This window comes from Pan troglodytes, chromosome 18 (genome assembly GCF_028858775.2).
Source record: "Pan troglodytes isolate AG18354 chromosome 18, NHGRI_mPanTro3-v2.0_pri, whole genome shotgun sequence".
Lineage (NCBI taxonomy): Eukaryota > Metazoa > Chordata > Mammalia > Primates > Hominidae > Pan > Pan troglodytes.
This window is the reverse complement of record NC_072416.2, coordinates 32671384-32693113: the sequence shown is the minus strand read 5'-3', so window position 1 is coordinate 32693113 and position 21730 is coordinate 32671384. Positions and strand designations below refer to the sequence as shown.

The window sequence follows — 21730 nt, the reverse complement described above, 5'->3', positions numbered from 1 at the left end:
GTATTAGTACTTTTATCTTGGATCATTGTTCAGAAGGAGTTTCAGCCCCCAGACAACCACATTTTTACTGTCATGAATGGCAAGACAAAATGTAGAGCTCAACTTCCCCAAAGGAAAAAAGGCTCAAAAGACAAATTATGGCACAACTTAGCAGCCCAATTCTTACCAAGTACAGACTTTTGACATACTGATCTCTCTCCAGTTGCAAGTGGGAACATGCACTTTGAATGATGTCATTCAAAATTACCCTGCCCAGACACACTTTTCATCGATTCTCTTGGAGGGCAGTTCTAAGAGATTCTCTGGGGCTTTCTCTGCATCATGAGACGCAGTGCAGTTCTGCCCTTCACCTTCTGGCAGTTTGTCACCTCGTCCCTATGACCTCAGAGGAACTTTGTCTCAGGCCAATTGTTTGTTCCTTGGGCTCTTTCATTTCCCCTAAAAATCATTTGCTGCCCCTCTAAATGGCCTACATCTCCATCTATCTCCCTCTCCCCTCACAAGAGGGTGCTCTTTAAGCATCAACTATCCGGCCCTTCTAGCAGTCTCATTTTTCAGCTGGTTCCCATGTTTATGCCTGTTCTATGTTTTTCTTTTCCTGTTAAGCTGTCTGTTGTCAGCTCATTTCTGCAGTGAATCTTCAGAGAGGAGATTGGAAGCTTTCCTTCCACCCATACGATAGAACTATAAAGCAGAAGAGTTTAGAAAGAATTTCCTATTTAAGTGATGAAACCTCATACTCCATTTGTGATAAATAGCACAAAGGTTAAAAAAACTTATTTTTGACCAAAAGCTCTGTTGACATTGTATTAAACAAACACCAACCTATTTAATTTTCATAATGTAAATGGCAGACATTTTCATAATTCTTATGCTAATAAATCATTTCCCTGATTGTTTGGGTAAAACCACATATTCATAATGAAGTCCAGAAATGTGAATTGTTTTATATAATTTATTCTTATTTGTGATTACAAGTATACCTCTACAGAAAGTTAGTATACTCACACAAAGGTAATTTGTGCAGAAGAGAATGGTAAATGTGTAAGGTCTCAGAAACTCAATAATGATAATTATCAAATTATCCAATTTTTGTGGAGATGGGGTTTTGCCATGTTGGCCAGGGTGGTCTCGAACTCCTCCACAAAAGTCAGTCTCACGATGACGATAGACAGCCAGAGTATTGATAACCTGGAATAATAATAGTTGAAATAATGAAAAGGTCAATGACACTGACAATATTTCACTCAGAAAGAATCATCCTTAGAAACCGTCAACCTCCTCCAAAAGGTAACCACATCCCTCAGATATCACCGTGGGATTCCACTGCTACAAAAAAGAACAGAAGTTAGAAGTCTCATGTTTTTCAGATGGCTGGTAGTGTTTTTAGGCATTGCAAATGTGGGGTGCTGTCTTTCTTGGTATAAAGCAGGGATATCCAATCTTTTGACTTCCCTGCCTATATTAAAAGAAGCAAAGTTGTCTTGAGCCACACATAACATACACTACCACTAACAATAGCTGATGATCTAAAAAAAAACTTTTTTTTTTTTTTTTTTTTTGGAGACAGAGTTCCGCTCCACTCAGTCGCCCAGGCTGGAGTGCAGTGGTGCAATCTCGGCTCACTGCAACCTCCAGCTCCTGGGCTCAAGCCATTCTCCTCCCTCAGCCTCCCGAGTAGCTGAGATTACAGGTCTCTGCCACCATGCCCGACTAATTTTTGTATTTTTAGTAGAGATGAGGTTTCACCATGTTGGACAGTCTGGCCTTGAACTCCTGATAGGCGATCTGCCTGCCTCGGCCTCCCAAAGTGCTGGGATTACAGGTGTGAGCCACCGTGCCCAGCCATTTGTTTTTGTTTTTGCTTTTGTTTGGTGTTTTGTTTTTGAGATGGGATCTCACTCTGTCACCCAGGCTGGAGTGCAGTGGCGTGCTCTCGGCTCACTGCAACCTCTGCCTCTCAGGTTCAAGTGATTCTCCTGCCTCAGCCTCCTGAGTAGCTGGGAGTACAGGTGCCTGACAATGCACTCAGCAAATTTTTGTCTTTTTTGTGGAGATGGGGTTTTGCCATGTTGGCCAGGGTGGTCTCGAACTCCTGACCTCAGGTAATCTGCCCGCCTCAGCCTCCCAAAGTGCTGGGATTACAGGCATGAGCCACTGTACCTGGCCAAAATCTCCTAATGTTTTAAGAAAGTTTACAAATTTGTGTTGAACTGCATTCAAAACTGTCCTGGGCCACATGCAGCCCGTCACTCATGGCTAAGACAAGCTAAGTATAAAGTAATTATCTTTTCTTTTTGTTTGGAGACAAAGTCTTGCTCTGTCACCCAGGCTAGATTGCAGTGGCATGATCTCAGCTCACTGCAACCTCCGCCTCCCGGGTTCAAGCGATTCTCCTGCCTCAGCTACTGAGTAATTGGGATTACAGGCGCCTGCCACCGCACTCGGCTAATTTTTGTATTTTTAGTAGAAACAGGGTTTCACCATCTTGGCCAGGCTGGTCTCCAACTCCTGACCTCATGATCCACCTGCCTCGGCCTCCCAAAGTGCTGGGAATACAGGTGTGAGCCACTGCACCTGGCCAGTAGTTATCTTTTCTTTAAAGCTATTTACTTGTTTTTTAAATTGATGTATAACATTGGATGCATTTATTATATATCACATGGTAAAAGAATCCCTCTAAATAATACTTCTCTCTTGGATTATATGAATCTTTGTCATTTAAAGCTCAGCATAAGTAAAAAAAAAAAAAAAAAAAAAAAATACAATGAAGAGATTACTTCATTCACAAATAAGTATCAAATTTTAGTGCTTAAAAATTAACAAGGTGGGCCGGGCATGGTGGCTCACGCCTGCAATCCCAGCACTTTGGGAAGCCGAGGTGGGTGGACCACGAGATCAGGAGATTGAGACCATCCTAGCTAACACGGTGAAACCCATCTCTACTAAAATTACAAAAAATTAGCAGGGCATGGTGGCACGTGCCTATAGTTCCAGCTACTTGGGAGGCTGAGGCAGAAGAATGGCGTGAACCCGGGAGGCAGGGGTTGCAGTGAGCCGAGATCGCACCACTGCACTTCAGCCTGGGTGACAGAGCGAGACTCTGTCTCAAAAAAAAAAAAAAAAAAAAGTACCAAGGCGGAGATCATGAAAATGGCATGAATAGTGTGGGATTTCTCTAAGATTGTTGGTATTAATTCCATTAGACTCTTATGTAAGTGAAGACGAAGACTTCCCCTGAGTAAGTTCAGACAGCTTGTGATAACATTTCTACATCGATTCCTCAGGATTTAACTATATATTCTTGAAAACATCTCAATTTTAAATGTTTCTTTCAAGATGGTGAATTAAACAGAGATAGCCCTTCATCAGGTTGAACTGAGCATATGCTGAGTCTGAAATGGAAATGATGGAGTTAGAGAACCATACAACAATGGTAATGATTTCAGAAACATAGTGTTGAGCAGAACAAAGCAGACACAAAAGAGTACCTATGGCATGGCATGCATCTGTATACGCGAAATTCCAGAATAAGCAAGCTAACCTATGATAAAGAGACTGGCTGGGAAGAGTGAGAGTTCACTTTCTGGGGTGACATAATAGTGTAGATCTTGGCTGGGCACGGTGGTTCATGCCTGTAATCCCAACGCTTTGGGAGGCCGAGGCAGGCGGATCACCTGAGGTCGGGAGTTCAAAACCAGCCTGACCAACATGGAGAAACCCTATCTCTACTAAAAGTACAAAATTAGCTGGGAGTGGTGGCACATATCTGTAATCCCAGCCACTCGGGAGGCTGAGGCAGGAGAATTGCTCGAACCTGGGAAGCAGAGGTTGCGGTGAGCTGATATTGCCCCATTGCACTCCAGCCTGGGCAACAAGGGAGAAACTGTCTCAAATAAATAAATAAAATAATGTAGATCTTGAAAGGGGGTTGGTTTATGCTGGTGTATGTACTTTCCAAAGTTAGTAAACTTACACTTAAGGTTATATATTTTGGCCAGGCGCGGTGGCTCACGCCTGTAATCCCAGCACTGGGAGGCCGAGGCAGGCAGATCACGAGGTCAAGAGATGGAGACCATCCTGGCGAACATGGTGAAACCCCGTCTCTACTAAAAATACAAAAATTAGCCAGGTGTGGTGGTCTACTAAAAATACAAAAATTAGCCAGGCGTTGTAATCTGAGCTACTCAGGAGGCTGAGGCAGGAAAATTGCTTGAACCCCGGAAGCGGAGGTTGCAGTGAGCCGAGATCTTGCCACTGCACTCCAGCCTGGGCGACAGAGTGAGACTCTGTCTAAAAAAAAAAAAAAAAAAAAAAAAATCATCAAACCAGATGACACAAATCAAATGACATTTGACTTTGTTTTGGTCCATTTTGTTTGTTAGAGACAAGAGTGCAGCGGGGCCATCTCGGCTCACTGCAACGTCCAGCTCCTGGGCCCAAGCGATCCTCCCACCTCAGCCTCTCCAGTAACTGGGATAACAGGTAGGCACCACCAGGCCCAACTAATCTTTTTTGGAATTTTTTGTAGAGATGGGGTTTCGCTATGATGCCCTGGCTACTCTTCAACTCCTGGACTCGAGTGATCTGCCCACCTCGGCCCCCTAAAGTGCTGGGATTACAGGCCTGAGCTGTGTAATTTCATGCCACGTGACACAGCCCAGTAAAAAGGAAGAAACCCCGCGGGTCCAGCGTCTACTCACAGGGGTGGGATGATGGCTGATAAATCCCAGCAGGAGCCAAAAGAGGAGCCACCACCGCAGACGCATGTCCTGGTCCTTTCAGGGCGCCCTGAGGCGGCCAGGACAGAGGTGGAGGTGGCTCAGGGCACGGGGGAAGGAAGGGGACGGGGACCGGGGCCGGATCTGAGTTGGGGAGGGGGAGGGGAGGGGGAGGGGAAGGGGAGGGGAAGGGGGGAAGTAAGGGAAGGGAAAGGAGAAGGGGGCTGTTGGGCACCTGGAGGAGGTGGAGGAGGAGGAGGAGAAGAAAGGGGTCTGGGAAAGGATCCGGGTCAAATTAAGTTCTCAAGCGCTGGTGGAAGGTTTAGCTACAGGTCACGGAGAAGATCAGGGAAGCAACAGGACACGCGGGGCAAGGGAGTGTGAGGCTTAGGAGCAATTAGAGGGAGACAAAAAGGTTCTGCTATCCACCAAACCTTCTTCGGTCTGGGCCCTCCCTTGGCAACCCTGGGGCTTTATACTCCCTCTCCACCAATCCCTGATGACCCCAGTGGTGCCTCACAATGGACAATGCCAAGTAGCGCCCGCATCATTCCAATGACCCCTCCCCCATCTCAGTCTCCCACACTCCTCGCAAGGACAGGTCCTCTCTGGAACCTTCACTAACCTGATTTCTGGTCCTCCCCAACCAGCTCCCTGTCCCTGCTTCTGGGCGCTCCTTCCTTCCTGAGCTCCCAGGGTTCCTCAAGGTCACTTTTGGCGACAAAACATAAAAAACAAATGATGGCAGGATGGCAGGAAGAACCTCATACCCAAGCAGGGTGCCAGGTTTTACAGCCTCCGCTCAGCCATTCATATCCTAAGCAACAAAACATCAGCAGGATGCGGAAGGTCCCGATAGTAAACCATCTCCATCACATCCACGTAGCCATCCGTCCATCAACCTGTATCTCAGGAACAAATGTAGATACATTCATTTTAAGCATGCATGGTACATTTACAAAAATTAACCTGACTTATTTTGTTCCAACAAATCTCAATATATTTGAGAGCAATCAAATCACACAGCATGTTTCTGATCATATAACTGTGCTAGAAGTCAATGATTAAAAGCTAATTCAAAATTATTATTTGCTTGGAAATTCAAAGTGCCCTTATAAGACATAAACATATGAAAGAATCCAAAATGAAAGAAGATTGCCTTTCAACTCAATGATAAGATCGTAACATGGCAATAAAATGTCTCCCTCTGGCCTGGGAATTCCTCTTTGTGCCACAAGGTTGTGTGATCGCAAATCACCCCTAACCCACCTAGACATTTTAACATCCGAAACCGAGTGATGATGTCCTTATCTATATCATCTTACTGCCTGTGTGTGTGGACTTTAAATTCTGAACCCAAATGAGGGGGAGAAAACCAAGTTGACTTTCATGATTGACCTCTCAGGGATGTCCAAGGAATCTGTGCATTTCAAGAAACAAAGTTCATCAGCTTCTCTCCTAAGGTATTTGCCCACAATACCCAGAGGGCTTGGCAGCATCATGTGTGATGGGTGGGGAGCTCCAAGCAGGTGGGCAGGACCCAGGGGCCTGGTGACCAGGACAGACCCCCACTGTCCATCACCTTTCCTGGCCCTGTCCTCTGCTAAACTTCCTACAGGCCTTCTGCCCGATCACACAGAGTGTGCCCAAACTCTCTCAGGCCTCTGGCAGCTGAAAACCACTGCTTTAAATCCCTTTACCATTTACTATGACATAAGGTTATTGTAAACAGGAAATATTCTATTGATGCTACAAATGGAAAGCCAATGCCTTTACCATAAATAGAAAAACAACCCTAAGAAGCAAGCAAAACAAAAACAAAACAGGGGCTGGGTGTGGTGGCTCACGCCTGTAATCCCAGCACTTTGGGAGGCTGAGGTGGGCGGATCACAAGGTCAGGAGTTCCAGACCAGCCTGGCCAATATGGTGAAACCCTGTCTCTAATAAAATACAAAAATTAGCCGGGTGCGGTGGTGGGCGCCTGTAGTCCCACCTACTTGGGAGGCTGAGGCAGGAGAATAGTTTGAACCCGGGAGGCAGAGTCTGCAGTGAGCCGAGATTCCACCACTGCACTCCAGCCTAGGCGACAGAGCGAGACTCTGTCTCAAAAACAGCAACAACTACAAACAAACAAAAAACAGGGTTAACGAAAGTATGGAATTCAATTCTTTTTATATGCTGCAGCCATGTTCCGGCCCTAGATTTGGCTGGGCATGGTGGCTCACGCCTGTAATGCCAGCACTTTGGGAGGCTGAGGCAGGCGGATCACGAGGTTAGGAGTTCGTGACCAGCCTGACCAACATGGTGAAACCCCGTCTCTACTAAAAATACAAAAATTAACCAGGCATGGTGGCACACGCCTGTAATCCCAGCTACTCAGGAGGCTGAGGCAGGACAATCCCTTGGACCCGGGAGGCGGAGGTTGCAGTGAGCCGAGATCGTACCATTGCACTCCAGCCTGGGTGACAGAATGGAATGAGAGTCTGTCTCAAAAAAAAAAAAAAAAAAAAAAAAGAAGCCCTAGATTTCGGTTGTGTTGGTTGTAAAAGGAGAGACCAAGTAAGTGGGGGTTGAAGTCAGATTAGAGCAAAAGTGAATGGCAGAGAGTAGTATAATGTCCATGAAGGGCTGCTAGAGTCACCGTGATCATAGCCCAAGCAGAGACAGGGAAAGGAAGATGTGAGCAGAGTTTGGGGTCTCGAACAATGGAGGTTATTCATGCAGCCCAGGAAAGGCTCCCCAAAGCCAGGATCAACCTCCCTTGCAGGCGGTCCCTCATGGAGGCATGGCCAGGCACCTTAGATTTGAGACCAGCTATGTTGCTGCTGACCAGCTGTGTGACCCTGGGCTGGTTTCCTTCCATACAATGGGAGTGCCAATGGCTGCAAGCATGCAAAGACCGTCTGAGGATAGGAGGAAGCAATCTGTTGAGCACCCGTGTACCTGAGTGTCATCACCTCCCAAGGGCATCCTTCGTTCCAGAGCTGGCACCTTGGAAGGCCCTTGGTCACTGAAGGCAGTGATGATGGTAACAGCAGTAAATCATCATTTACGGCTGATGAGGGAAGGCCAGGGGTAGGGCTCCTAGGTCCTGGATAACAATGAGGGTCTGGGCACTCCTGGGGACAGCTGAGTGGTAGGACTCCTGGGTCCCCAGGGGGCAGGTCCATCTTCAGTGGCATTGGGCCTAGGCTGGGATGCTGAGTTATCCACTGGAGCATCAGCAGTACAGGCAGGCACAGACGCAGTGGATCCATCGGAGGTGGCAGGTGTAGGATCATCTGGTGAGCAAGTAGAGTCACCAAGCCTGGCTGACCACTACCCCCACTATCCCCACAGACGATGCCCTGTCCCTTGCCTCATGCTCCGGCAGGGTACAGGCTCGCACATGGGGCCTCATGGAGCATCTCTCTAAGACCTCTGTGTCCTGGTCATTGAATGGGCACTTGAGTCACCCAGGGCCATTGGAACAAAGAGGAAGAATCAGGCCCCACCATGTTTTGGGAGAGTGTTTAGCACAGGAAAATGCACAGAATACATGCACGACACGGGGGCACTGTCAGTGTGGGAGCAATAGTTTACAACCTCCAGCCCTAATCTGAGCACTCTCACCTGTGCAATCTGAAAGGAACAGGAGACTTGCAGGAAAAATAGTGCCTGGATTTAACTTAAAGGAACTAAAATGTTGGAATTTTTACTCTTGATATCCTTCCAAACCAACTCTCTCAATGTTCCCATCCTCAAAACTATCACATGGGGTAACTGAGGCAGTCAGAGATTTACTGACTCAATGTCACTCAGTTGATTCTCAGTTCACTGCTGATTACATCTGACCAAACTGCTTTTTCTGAAGTCTACTCCGTTTCATCATGCTGGTGATGATTTTGTGCAGCTCTGGGACAAACTCCACCTGGCTGAGGATAAAGCAAATCTGCGGTGACTTAGTCCTCCTGTCATTTCCCATCAGTTCCCCACTCTCCTCCTCTGCCCCTCCACAGTCTCCCATGCAGGCTGACACCATATGACGGCCTTAATGGAGTCCACCGAGTATTTCAGGTTCTCTCCTGGGCCACTTGAAAGTGGATGTACACATGGGATTTGCTTTGACCCAAGAGATGTGAGTGGAAGTGAAGCGTGTCACCTCGAGGCAAAAGAGTTGGGAGCCATTGAGACTGGCCACCCTCTCCTTCATCTCTTAGAGCAGCTGACAGCTCCCATATGGAGGCTGCTCCTTTATTCTCGTGGCAGGATGAGGGCATGTGGGGCACGGGGCACAGGGCACAGGAGAGCCATGGAGGATGTGCAGCATGGGCAGGAAAAGAGCCTTCAGTGGTGTACATTTCCATCGTTTGGGGCTGTTTCTTACCTACAGTGATACCTAGCCCATCCTAGCAGGCATGCACCATCTACCCCACGCTCTGTGATGCAGACTAGCCTGCCGTCAGAACATGAACTGGTGGTCAGACACACGTAGGTTTCAGTTCCAGCTCTGCCTCTTATTGACTGTAACCTCAGGCTTAACTTTCAGTCTCTGAGCCTCAGTTTCAACTCTGTAAAATGAGGTGGCTATACCATCTCAGGTAGCAGAGAGAATTAAATGAAATATAAGTGCATGTAGAGCATTGAACCCAGGGCCTGGCACACACAGTGAGTACTCAATGTTAGCCATGTAGCTTCATGATGCATACTGATTGTCAATATTCAGACAATCCAGTAAAGTATTACCAAAAATAAAAGTAAACTTATTTGCATATGTATTCTTTCAATCTTTATTTTTAAACAGGGTAAAACTATGCATATTCTTTCATAGCCAGTGTTTTTCTCTTCATAGTATATTGTTAAAATAATTTTATCTTGGACCGGGTGCAGTGGCTCACACTTATAGTCCCAGCACTTTGGGAGGCCACGGTGGGCAGATTACGAGGTCAGGAGTTGACACGAGCCTGGCCAATATGGTGAAACCCCATCTCTACTAAGAATACAAAAATTAGCTGGGCATGATGGTGCACGCCTGTAGTCCCAGCTACTCAGAGGCTGAGGCAGAGGAATTGCTTGAACCCGGGAGACGGAGGTTGCAGTTAGCCAAGATTGAGCCACTGCACTCCAGCCTGGGCGACAGAGTGAAACTCTGTCTCTCTCTCTCTCTCTGTGTGTGTGTGTGTGTGTGTGTGTGTGTGTGTGTGTGTGTGTGTGTATCTATATAAATCTCAAAAATAAAAGATCATTTTTGAGATTATCATTTTAAAAGACAAGATAATGTTCAACTTAATGACTAATTTAATTATTACTATTGGACTTTTTGTAGACTGCACAGAGCATTCAAAACAAATGAAGGAAAATAAAAAATATGTATTACATGTTGTAAAATAAATGTGATGTGGTTAATTCTTTTATTCAAAATTATAGAACATATATATGTACTATAGAATGTATTTCTTATTATGAGTCATGTTAAAAAGTAGTTTAGAAGCTGTTGATTTGAATTTCCTTTTCAAATTTTGCAGGATAATTTTTTTTTTTTTTTTTGACAGAGTGTCGTTCTGTCGCACAGTCTGGAGTGCAATGGCGTGATCTCGGCCCACTAAAACCTCCACCTCCTGAATCTAAGCAATTCTCCTGTCTCAGCCTCCTGAGTAGCTGGGACTACAGGCTCACACCACCATGCCCGGCTAATTTTTGTATTTTTAGTAGGGACGAGGTTTTGCCGTATTGGTCAGGCTGGTCTCGAAGTCCTGGCCTCAGGTGATCCACCAGCCTCAGCCTCCCAAAATGCTGGGATTACAGGCATGAGTCACCACGCCCAGCCTAAACTTGGCAAGATAATAAATAACCTTTTTAACTGTCGTTGGGCACTTGTCTGGTTGTTTTTCTTTAGGTTACCATGCCAGCAATGATTCCTTTTGAGTTTCTGACAGAAGATAGTGGTTTTCATCCAAATAAGTCAACTACTCTACCCCATCCCTAAGCCACTTGTATGGAAAGAAAAAGAGGAAGAAGCCAGTACTGTGACTGCATAAGCTTCCCCCAGCATCACCCGCTATGAGATGTGTGGCAGCAGAGACCCGGGAACTGCTCAAGGGCACCAGGCCCCATCTGTCTGCACTCACTCACCTTCCTCAGGTACTCGCATGGGCATGTCACTGACTTTACGTGCTGCTGCAGCTCCTTGGTGAGCTGGCCCTGCTCATGGGACAGGAACTGTGGGGTCAGGACAATAGAGAGCTTCACCATTTGCAGAATGAGAACAGGGGCTCATCATGAGTGCCAACCTATTAGATAATTTTAAAAAAACGTGTTGAATGAGTGGAAAAACAAGGTGATGTTTCAGTCTATAGTGGTCAAGGGCTTCAGAAAAGGACAGAAACAAGTTCAAATTCCTGTACTTTGAATTTCTACTTCATGCCATGCAAAATTACTTTACCACTTTTAACCTCAGTTTTCTTCTGTGTGAAACAGGAACAATAGTTTCATTCGTCATTCACTTTCTCTCAAGGTTTCACGAGATCATACCTATAAAACATCCAAGTCATTTAAATGTATCATCATTTCGGTCATAATTAGTGGGATCCATTTCACTATTATTGGATATACAGTTCTGTGCCTGAAACCTACAAAAAAAAGAAAATGTTAAGTCTAAAAAGCATTAGTGATTTCTCATTTTTATATTACTAATTACAACCCTATTTAATCACACAAGGCCTTGTCCGTGGCAGGTGCTCAATAAACACTTGTCGAATCAATGCATGTGGGCTCCGGAGCCACACTGTTTAGATTCTATTCTGCCTCCACCACTTATCAGCTGTGTGATCTGGGTAAGATAATTCACCTCTTTGTGTCTGCACTTCCCTCTCCATAAACTATATATAATGAGAATCCTTAGCTCATTCAGTTGTGGTGAGGGGTGAATGATTTGGCACACAGGAGGGGCTTGTTAAACATTAGCTGTGATGATCTCCTTCCAAATCTTCATTTTCAGAGCCACAGATGAGGCCATAGTGCAACCAGGTGACCTTAGAGTGTAAGTACACATGATCGCCAGCTATGCTCTATCTCCACCATAGGTCCAAGACTGGGTAGTTCTGGCCTGGAGGTTTCTGCTGCATCTGCCTTCTCAGTGTTCACCTAAGGACTTTTGTATTTTCCTCCTCACATCCCCACAGATGGGGTTCAGGCTGCCGGACACAGCTGGGTGATGCCAGGGCAGTGGTCACCTGTGCCAGCCCCGTGAGGTAGCTGGAGGATCATTGTTCCTTCCTTCTCGGGCTCTGGGCAGATGCCAGGGCTGGAGTGACCCATGCCCTCAAGTTTCTTGCTTTGGTGGGCCACATTTTCCCTTGGCAAAGAGGGTAAAGGTCACAGGATGCCGGAGAGCTGTGACTTCTCTGTGCCCTGGGCCCAAACTATGAAGACCTGACACACTATGCTAAAAGTCCAAGGCTGGGTCCTCCCCAGAGCTTCTTGCCTCACCGCTTCTGCTGAGGGAGGAATGAATACTATGTTCTCCCAGAGCTTTGGGAGCTTGTAGCAAGCAGCCTCCCCAGCGCAAAATCTCTTGGAAACCTCTAACTGTGTCTGAAACATTAGTGCAAATGTTGCATCCTATTTCCCATATGTCCGCATGTTTTAGGAAAAAACCCTCAATTTCCTAAATATGCAAGAAAAATCGGTATTGTACGACAATGTGACTTTTTAAAAAACGTTATTTAAAAATCTTCCCCACCTCCTTTTCTGCCCTCCGAGACTGCCAAATACTTGTTGAACATATATTATTAAATGCCTACTACATGCCAGCCATGATTCATGGTCTTGGGGACACAGCAGAGAACGAACTGACAGGATTCCTCTCTTATGTAACTCACATTCTTATATGATAATGATAAGGGTTAACATTAATTAAGCTGTCACTACGTGTTAGTCACGGTGCAGTCATTCCCACACATTATTACACTTAAACCTGCTAGCAAGCTTGCAAGGTAGTTAGTTGTTTTTCCTTTAAAAACTGAGTCTCGGAATGATGAAGCACTCTGTCCAATGTCACACAGCTAGTAAGTGTGGAGACTTTGCATCCAATCAATGCCCGTCTCATTCTAAAGGCCATGTTATGTGTTCTCCAGCCCATGGAGAATAATTTTAACACAGTCAATGAAATTTCTACACAACAATGTTCTTGTCTCAAGTCCAAGAATGCCTCCTACACCTCCTATAATACTGGCTTTCTGGTGAGTAAAGATGCCATTCTCATGTGTAATCAGGTGGCAAATGGAGATATGACCAAAGTAACCATCTGCCTACACTCATAACCCTGTACACACTCTTCCTGTGTTGATTCAATTCAAGTACCCCTTTTGATCACTTAGCAAATCTGACCTTTAAAAGGGTTAAGGTTTTTATATCCATGTAAGTTTCTGTATTGCTTTGGAAGTCTCTGGTTAAATTAATACTCTTTTAATAGTGACCTGTGATTCTGTTTTGATCAAGTGTTTTCAAATTTGACGTCTTTAATGGGTTTCTCCAGTGTCAAAATCCTAAATCAAGTCTTTTTGGCTTAAAACTAACTTTGGGATTTTTTCAGGTGCATCCCTTGGGGAGTCCAAAGAATGTATCTCTCATCTTGTAGAGGTATTAAGTGATTCGATTTATTTGGTAGATTAAATGGGCAGGCATTGTCAAATGTGGCGATACTGCATGGGAGGGCACTGTCAAGTGAGGTGACATTAGATCTCATCTCAGTTATATTTATGGGTATGTTGTTGATATACGTGTTCCAAAAATTGCATACATTTATACAAATTTAATATGATTTGTAATTTTGATAGTTATGCTAAATATTTGCTAAAGTTATATTTGTACAAACATGTCATGAATGGCTGGGCACCGTCACTCATGCCTGTAATCCCAGCACTTTGGGAGACAAAGGCATGTGGATCACCTGAGGTCGGGAGTTCCAGACCAGCCTAATAGAGTGAAACTCTGTCTCCACTAAAAATACAAAAATTAGCCATGCCTGGTGGCACATGCCTGTAGTCTCAGCTACTCGGGAGGCTGAGACAGGAGAATTGCTTGAACTCAGGAGGCGGAGGTTGCAGTGAGCCAAGATCATGCCACTGCACTCCCGCCTGGGTGACAGAGGTAGAATCTATCTTTAAAAAAAAAAAAAAGTTATTAATTATTTCTGAAGATTGTATGAAATTTATAAAAGTCTGGTGGCCCTGATATGATGCTGTCAGTCATGATTCTGATTACTGTCTTTAAATGCTGCACATAAGTAATTAAATTTCCTTGTGAACTGGGAAGTTTCATCAGACTTTTATCATAACTATTGTTTCCATCATCCACAGTTACTGTTTTGAATTCTTCTCTAAAAATATTTGTAATTGGCAATAGTCCAAATTTTCTTTTGTTTTCTTTCCTGTTTTTGAGACACAGTCTGGCTCTGTCGCCTAAGCTGGAGTGCAGTGGTGGGATCTCGGCTCACTGCAAACTCCGCCTCCCGGGTTCACGCCATTCTCCTGCCTCAGCCTCCCAAGTAGCTGGGACTACAGGTGCCTGCCACCACGTCCAGCTAATTTTTTGTATTTTTAGTAGAGACAGGGTTTCACTGTGTTAGCCAGGATGGTCTCAATCTCCTGATCTCGTGATCTCCATGCCTCGGCCTCCCAAAGTGCTGGGATTACAGGTGTGAGCCACCGTGCTCAGCCTAATTTTTGCATTTTTAGTAGAGAGGAGGTTTCACCATGTTGGCCAGGGTGGTCTCGATCTCCTGACCTTGTAATCCGCCTGCCTCGGCCTCCCAAAGTGCTGGGATTACAGGCGTGAGCCACTGCAACTGACTTTTTTTCTTTTCCTTTTTTTTTTTTTTTTGAGACAGAGACTCACTCTGTCACCCAGGCTGGAGTGCAGTGGCATGATTTTGGCTCGCTGCAACCTCCACCTCCTGAGTTCAAACAATTATCCTGCCTCATCCTTCGGAGTACCTGGGATTACAGGTGCGTGCCACCGTGCCCGGCTCATTTTTGTATTCTTAGTAGAGACGGCATTTCGCCATGTTGGCCAGGCTGGTCTCAAACTCCTGGCCTCAACTGATCCACTCTCATTGGCCTTCCAAGGTGCTGGGATTATAGGCGTGAGCCACCACAACTGGCTCAGTAAATACATTTTTTATTATCAAAAAAGAGTAGTGTATGGTTGGCGTATTCTGTGTAGAATGTATTTTATTGATGTCTCCTATTTTTATAATTTCTGAGTTAAGTACTTTTTAATTAATGCTTTTTAGTTTTGGGCAGATTCAGTTGACTAAAGCACCCCATTTCTCAGATACATGAAATAAAATATTTGGCTTCTTTTCCAATTTCACACTGATGTTATTTTGTGAAAATCAGTGCTTTAAGATAAATCTTTATACGTTAAGGTAAACATGAGAAACTTGATCTAATATTTAATATTTATTCAGTTCTACACTTTACTAACTTCTACACCAGCAGATTTAGACATTACGTAACCATCTCAAGAAGTTTCACTTGGATGTAATGCTTCACGCTTGTAATCCCAGCACTTTAGGAGGCTGAGGTGGGAGGACTGCTTAAGGCAAGGAGTCTGAGACCAGCCTGGGCAATACAGCAAGATCCCATCTCTATTTTAAAGAAAAGTTTCACTTTGGGAGGCCAAGGCGGGTGGATCACAAGGTCAGGAGATCGAGACCATCCTGGCTAACATAGTAAAACCCCATCTCTACTAAAAATATAAAAAATTAGCCGGGCGTGGCGGTGGGCGCCTGTAGTCCCAGCTACTCAGGAGGCTGAGGCAGAAGAATGGCGTGAACCCGGGAGGCAGAGCTTGCAGTGAGCTGAGATTGCGCCACTGCACTCCAGCCTGGGCGACAGAGTGACACTCCATCTCAGAAAAAAAAAAAAAAAAAGTTTCGGCAAATTCCATCTAAGAATTCCACCAGAGTTCTGTTGTCTCCAATGTCATCTTCCACAGATTTCAAGTTGTGAAGCCCTGAACTGTTAATTTATCTTGAGAATGTAAATTTAAGCTTAATTTAAGACTATATACCTAAAAATTGAGCATATAATTTCTATAATTTGTTTCTGTAAGTTTCTGTAAGTCATAAGTATGTGGTTTCCAAGTGTATAATTTATCTGAATGTAATAGGCATTAATATATTTTACATTACTGGGACCATAGTACAGAAATTTCTAAATGGTTTGTAAAATAACTTGTTATTTGTGTTGTTGTAAAAGCAGTTAATACAATGGAAAAACTCGTAAGAAGAAGATACAGTTTAACATCAAAAAGTTCACCCAAGGTAATTATGAGTACTACCTGGCAAAACTTCACAGAAGCTGTGGTATCACTTTTATGATGGAAGAATAGTGTTTGCATTTTGTGTAAAAGTACTTGCGGCTGGGCGTGGTGGCTCACGTCCCAGTGCTTTGGGAGGCGAAGGCAGGTGGATCATCTGAGCCCAGGAGTTTGAGACCAGCCTAGGCAATGTGGCAAGAGCCTGTCTCTCCAAAACCTACAAAATTTAGCCAAGCATGGTGGTGTGAGCCTGTAGTCCCAGCTACTTGGGAGACTCACGCTGGAGGATCTCTCGAGCCCAGGAGGCAGAAGATGAATAAATAAATGGATGCAACTGAATGGGATGAGGTCTCTCTTGAAGGAGAGAGCAAAAGAGATTTAAATAGTAACAATTATAATAAGGCTGGGCGCAGTGGCTCACGCTTGTAATCCCAGAACTTTGGGAGGCCAAGGCAGGCGGATCGGTTGAGGTCAGGAGTTCAAGACCAGCATGGCCAACACGGTGAAACCCTGTCTCTATTAAAAATACAAAATTAGCCGGACATGGTAGTGCGTGCCTGTGGTCTCGGCTACTCAGGTGGCTGAGACAGGAGAATCGCTTGAACCTGGTAGGCACAGGTTGTAGTGAGCCGATAAATATAAAAAGTATTAGAGTACTAACAGAGGAAAGTTTCCACTGATCACCTTTTAGCTTTAAATAATGCAGAAGCATTTGCCCAGTTTACTTGTAATTAAAAATCATGCATCATTCACAATTTATATCTTTTTTGTTTGTACAAAAATGAACACAAGTTATTCTCTTTTATCTGTATTGTCATTGGTTTGGTGAGAGGGAATTAGGCCACTTGAGAGTTTGTGTGTGTTTACAATTTTCTGGCCAGGCACGGTGGCTCATGCCTGTAATCCCAGCACTTTGGGAGGCCAAGGCGGGCGGATCACTTGAGCTCAGGAGTTCGAGACCAAATTGGGCAACATGGTGAAACCCTATCTCTACGAAAAATGCAAAAATTAGCTGAGTGCCGTGGCTTGCACCTGTCCTCCCAGCTACTTGGGGGGCTGAGGCAGTAGGATCGCTCAAGCCCAGGAGGTGGAGGTTGCAGTGAGCCGAGATCATGCCACTGCACACCAGGAAGGGCAACAGAGCAAGACTCTGTCTTAAAAAAAAAAAAAAAAAAGAAAGAAAAGAGAATTAACTTTGGTATTTCAGGTTGTATTTAAATGGAGACTTAACATGAACTATGTTCATAACAGTTGACCAAATTAAGTGTAGATCGTCTCTTTAATAAAGAGATCATCTGGAACTGCAATTTCTAACTCATACATCATTGCTACAAACCTTATTCCTTTACTGTTTCTCTTCCAAGGACCATCAGTCATCCTTTAAAATTCATTTGAAGCTCTGAAAAGATATTTTTTGTTACATGGGCAATTTACTTTTAGCACAGTAAAATGTTATGTGAATTTCTACAGTATGTTTGCCAAAATGAATTATATCTAGAATACGCTTAACAATATATTCTGGAGGCAGCTTTCATTTGAAATTAGGTTCATCTTCTGAGAGTATGAAAAAGTTAATGGGTTTTTGTGCCTGAAGATTTTGATGTTGCATTTGGCTACATTTAATCCACTTTCACCCATAAGTTTTAGCATCTAAAAAAATTAAATCACTGCTAATGCAATTAAAATGCATTATGAAATGCATTTCTCTCCAGGCTGGAGTGCAGTGGCACAATCTCGGCTCACTGCAAGCTCCGCCTCCCTGGTTCACACCATTCTCCTGCCTCAGCCTCCCTAGTAGCTGGGATTACATGTGCCCGCCACCACGCCCGGCTTTTTTTTTTTTTTTTTTTTTAATGAGGCGGAGTCTCGCTCCGTTAACCAGGCTGGAGTGCAATGGCATGATCCTGGATCACTGCAACCTCTGCTTCCTGGGTTCAAGTGATTCTCCTGCCTTGCTGGGATGACAGACGTGCACCACAATGTCCGGTTAATTTTGTATTTTTAGTAGAGACATGGCTTCACCATACTGGCCAGGCTGGTCTTGAACTTCTGACCTCAGGTGATCCCACCTTGGCCTCCCAAAGTGCTGGGATTACAGGCATGAGCCACTGTGCCCAGCTTAAGATCTCTGTTTTAATGTTAATGCTGGTCAGTTGTGTCTGGATTCCAGAGGGAGGAAGGTAGAATGAGGCATGTTGACACCTCCCCTTCCCATCATGGCCTAAGCTGGTCTTTTCAGTTTACTTTGGAATGTCCTTGGTCAACAGGAAGGGTCCATTCAGTCGGATTGGGTGGCTTAGAATTTTATTTTTGGTTTACATCTCAACTATCACAGCAGCCGGGCGTGGTGGCTTCACAGCTGTAATCCCAGCACATTGGGAGGCTGAGGCAGGGGTATCACCTGAGGTCAGGAGTTCTAGACCAGCCTGACCAACATGGAGAAACCCCCCGTCTCTACTAAAAATACAAAATTACCCGGGCGTGGTGGTACATGCCTGTAATCCCAGCTACTCGGGAGGCTGAGGCAGGAGGATCGCTTGTACCTGGGAGGCGGAGGTTGTGGTGAGCTGAGATCGTGCCACTGCACTCCAGCCTGGGCAACAAGAGCGAAACTCTGTCTCAAATAAATAAATAAATAAATAAATAAACTATCACAGCATAAAGTAGGAGGAATATTTCGTTACTGTCTAGTTAAACTGGTTAATGCAGAAAGGAAGTCTGGAAATTCCAGTTTTAAAGTAAAATTTTGGACATTGTAGGATTGATTATTTGGCATAGTTGTGATGTTTGTTCCCGCATTATGGTTTTGTTGGCAGGGCAGCCTTTAAGGACCTGTATATTTTCTTCTAGACTCTATATATTCCCTGTGAGTATTAGTTGTATGGTCAAACTGGCAAATTTTACCATAGGTATAAATAATAGAGAATGTGGAAGAATAGTGAATACTGTCAGAGATAGTTAAAAGTCCATAAAGTAGTAGAGAAGGTAATAAGTAATACTGGCTTGGACTAAATATTTGTTGAATAAATGTTTTAAGAAACAGGCTACCTACGATTTGTGTTGAAGATATGAATGAATGAAGTTTCCACACCCTTATGTGGAGTCCTGATAAGTAAGCAACAATAAGGAAGGGTCCCCAGGTTGGGGAGAGCCCCAAGTTGAGAACAATAATGAACAATTATTGTATGAACAATTTGTTAGAGACAGCTAATCACAAACAACCTGCGGGCACAATGACCTCATTCCACACATAGCACCCTTCAGCAGGACCCTATAAAACTTTCCTCCAGCCCTTGCCTCTTTGCAGGTAGCCCCTTCTCTGCTGAGCTGCCCATTGCAACATATTTTCATAATTTCTCTAATAAATCTGCCCTTCTTTACCTACAACTATCTTGGTAAATGGCTTTACCACCTGCAAAACTGACCCCAGGTTGTTGCTACCCGATATGGTTTGGCTGCGTCCCCACCCAAATTTCATCTTGAATTGTAGTTCCCATAATCCCCATGTGTCGTGGGAGGGACCCGGTAGGAGGTAATCGAGTCATGGGGGCAGGTTTTTCCCATACTGTTCTCGTGATAGTGAATACATCTCACTAAATCTGATGGTTTTATAAAGGGCAGTTTCCCTGCACGTGCTCTCTTGCCTGCTGCCATGTAAGACATACCTTTTTGCTCCTTCTTTGCCTTCCACCATGATTCTGAGGCCTCTCCAGCCTTGTGGAACTGTGAGTACATTAAACCTCTTTTTCTTTATAAATTACCCAGTTTCGAGTATTTCTTCATAGCAGTATGAAAAGTAACTAATACACTACCCGAGACACCTTAGGAGATTTGTAATAGCTGTAATGCCAGGTCCACCATATTTTTAGTATAAAGCAAATGTTTATGCGTGATATGACTGCACAGGCTTTCTGTCAGCTGGAGCCATAGCAACTCAAGTAGTAACCCTATCTTAGTCTGATTAAAAGTAAATATTAGTCTGGGCATGGTGGGACATGCCTGTAATCCCAGTACTTTGGGAGGCTGAGACAGAAGGATTGCTTGAGCCCAGGAGTTTGAGACCAGCCTGGGCAACATGGAAAAACACCGTCTCTACAAAAAATACAAAAATTAGCTGAGCGTGGTGGCACACACCTGTAGTCCCAGCACCTTGGGAGGGTGAGGCAGGAGGATCTCTTGAACCCAGGAGGTGGAAGCCGCAGTGGGCAGAGATCATGTCAGAGGTGTGTGAACCAGAGCAACTCCATCTTAAATAGGAGCCGGGAAAAATGAGGCTGAAACTACTGGGCTGCATTCCCTGATGGTTAAGGCATTCTAAGTCACAGGATGACATAGAAGGTCAGCACAAAATACCAGTCATAAAGACCTTGCTGATAAAACAGGTGGCAGTGAAGGAGCTGGCCAAAACCCACCAAAACCAAAATAGAGACAAGACTGACCTCCCATCATCCTCCCTGCTACACTCCTACCAGCACCATGACAGTTTACAAATGCCACGGCAACATCAAGAAGTTACCCTATATGGTCTAAAAAGAGGAGGCATGAAAAATCCACTCCTTGTTTAGCATATCATCAAGAAATAACCATAAAAATGGGCAACCAGCAGCCCTCACGGCTGCTCCGTCTATGGGGTAGCCATTCTTTTATTCCTTTACTTTCTCTCTTTTTTTTTGAGATGGAGTCTCCCTCTGTCACCCAGGCTGGAGTGCAGTGGCACGATCTCGGCTTACTGCAAGCTTTGCCTCCCGGGTTCATCCCATTCTCCTGCCTCAGCCTCCAGAGTAGGTGGGACTACAGGTGCCCGCCACCACACTTGGCTAATTTTTTTGTATTTTTAGTAGAGATGAGGTTTCACCGTGTTAACCAGGATGGTCTTGATCTCCTGACCTCGTGATCCACCTGTCTCGGCCTCCCAAAGTGCTGGGATTACAGGAGTGAGCCACCGTGCCCCTCCTCCTTTACTTTCTTAATAAACTTGCTTTCACTTCACACTGTGGCATCACCCTGAATTCTTTCTTGCACAAGATCCAAGAACCCTCTCTTGGGGTCTAGATTGGGACCCCTTTCCTGTAACTATCATGCTACTGCACTCCAGCCTGGGCAACAGAGCAAGGCCCTGTCTCAAAAAAAAAAAAAAAAAAAAAAAAAAAAAAAGGAACATGACTTAATATATTCATTTTGGAGGGTAAGTCTCTCAAAATAGGCCTTTCACTGGAGGAAAATGGTAAAAATACTCCCTGGTAATTCAAGAATTGGAAACTCCTGAGATGCTGCTCATATTAGCTGAACACTTATCAATACTTCACTTTTTTCCATATATACTCAAGGAACAAGTGCTATTTAAAGTGTTTCACTCCACTGTGCTAGGTGCAAGACTATAAAGAGGTGTGAGGATCAACACTTTTATGAAACCAGTGTTATTCTGGATATAGTTTCAGATGCTAGTGCAAAGGAAGCTCTTGGTATACGGAAAAAGTATTCAACAATAAATTAGGCATGGTTGCTTCCATTTTCTGCCTCACACACTTTTTTTTTTCATGGTTAAAGTGATATAATGTCTATGATATTTTAGATTGGCAGTTGCAAACTAGTGGTCATCAGTGTGCTTTTTATGACACCTACGAGGTTTGAAGACTTTGATTTCATATTAAAAATTTGGGTTTCAGGCTGGGTGTGGTGTTGCATGCCTGTAATCCCGGCACTTT

At 44.5% G+C, this 21730-nt stretch overlaps 1 protein-coding gene across 23 annotated transcripts in view; it reads right to left on the bottom strand.

Moving 5' to 3' along the window:
- The window catches only part of LOC112205845 (nuclear pore complex-interacting protein family member B8-like), a 44531-nt gene that overhangs the window by 10063 nt on the left and 12738 nt on the right, over window positions 1–21730 (bottom strand). For 3 of the 23 annotated variants that reach the window (XM_063796931.1, XM_054669149.2, XM_054669146.2), the window contains exons 2-5: window positions 17362–17424; window positions 11232–11329; window positions 10833–10990; window positions 1009–1191 (exon numbers count right to left, since the gene is read on the bottom strand). In XM_063796931.1, coding sequence (XP_063653001.1) covers window positions 1009–1191; window positions 10833–10952 — 303 coding nt within the window. In that variant the 5' untranslated portion in view covers window positions 10953–10990; window positions 11232–11329; window positions 17362–17424. Of the gene's footprint in view, window positions 1–1008; window positions 1192–3134; window positions 3320–3976; window positions 4107–4703; window positions 5195–5346; window positions 5624–7664; window positions 8003–10832; window positions 10991–11142; window positions 11330–17361; window positions 17491–18520; window positions 18640–21730 lie in introns of those variants that run through there. The other 20 variants (XM_063796935.1, XM_054669153.2, XM_054669152.2 and 17 more) reach the window with 15 other exon arrangements.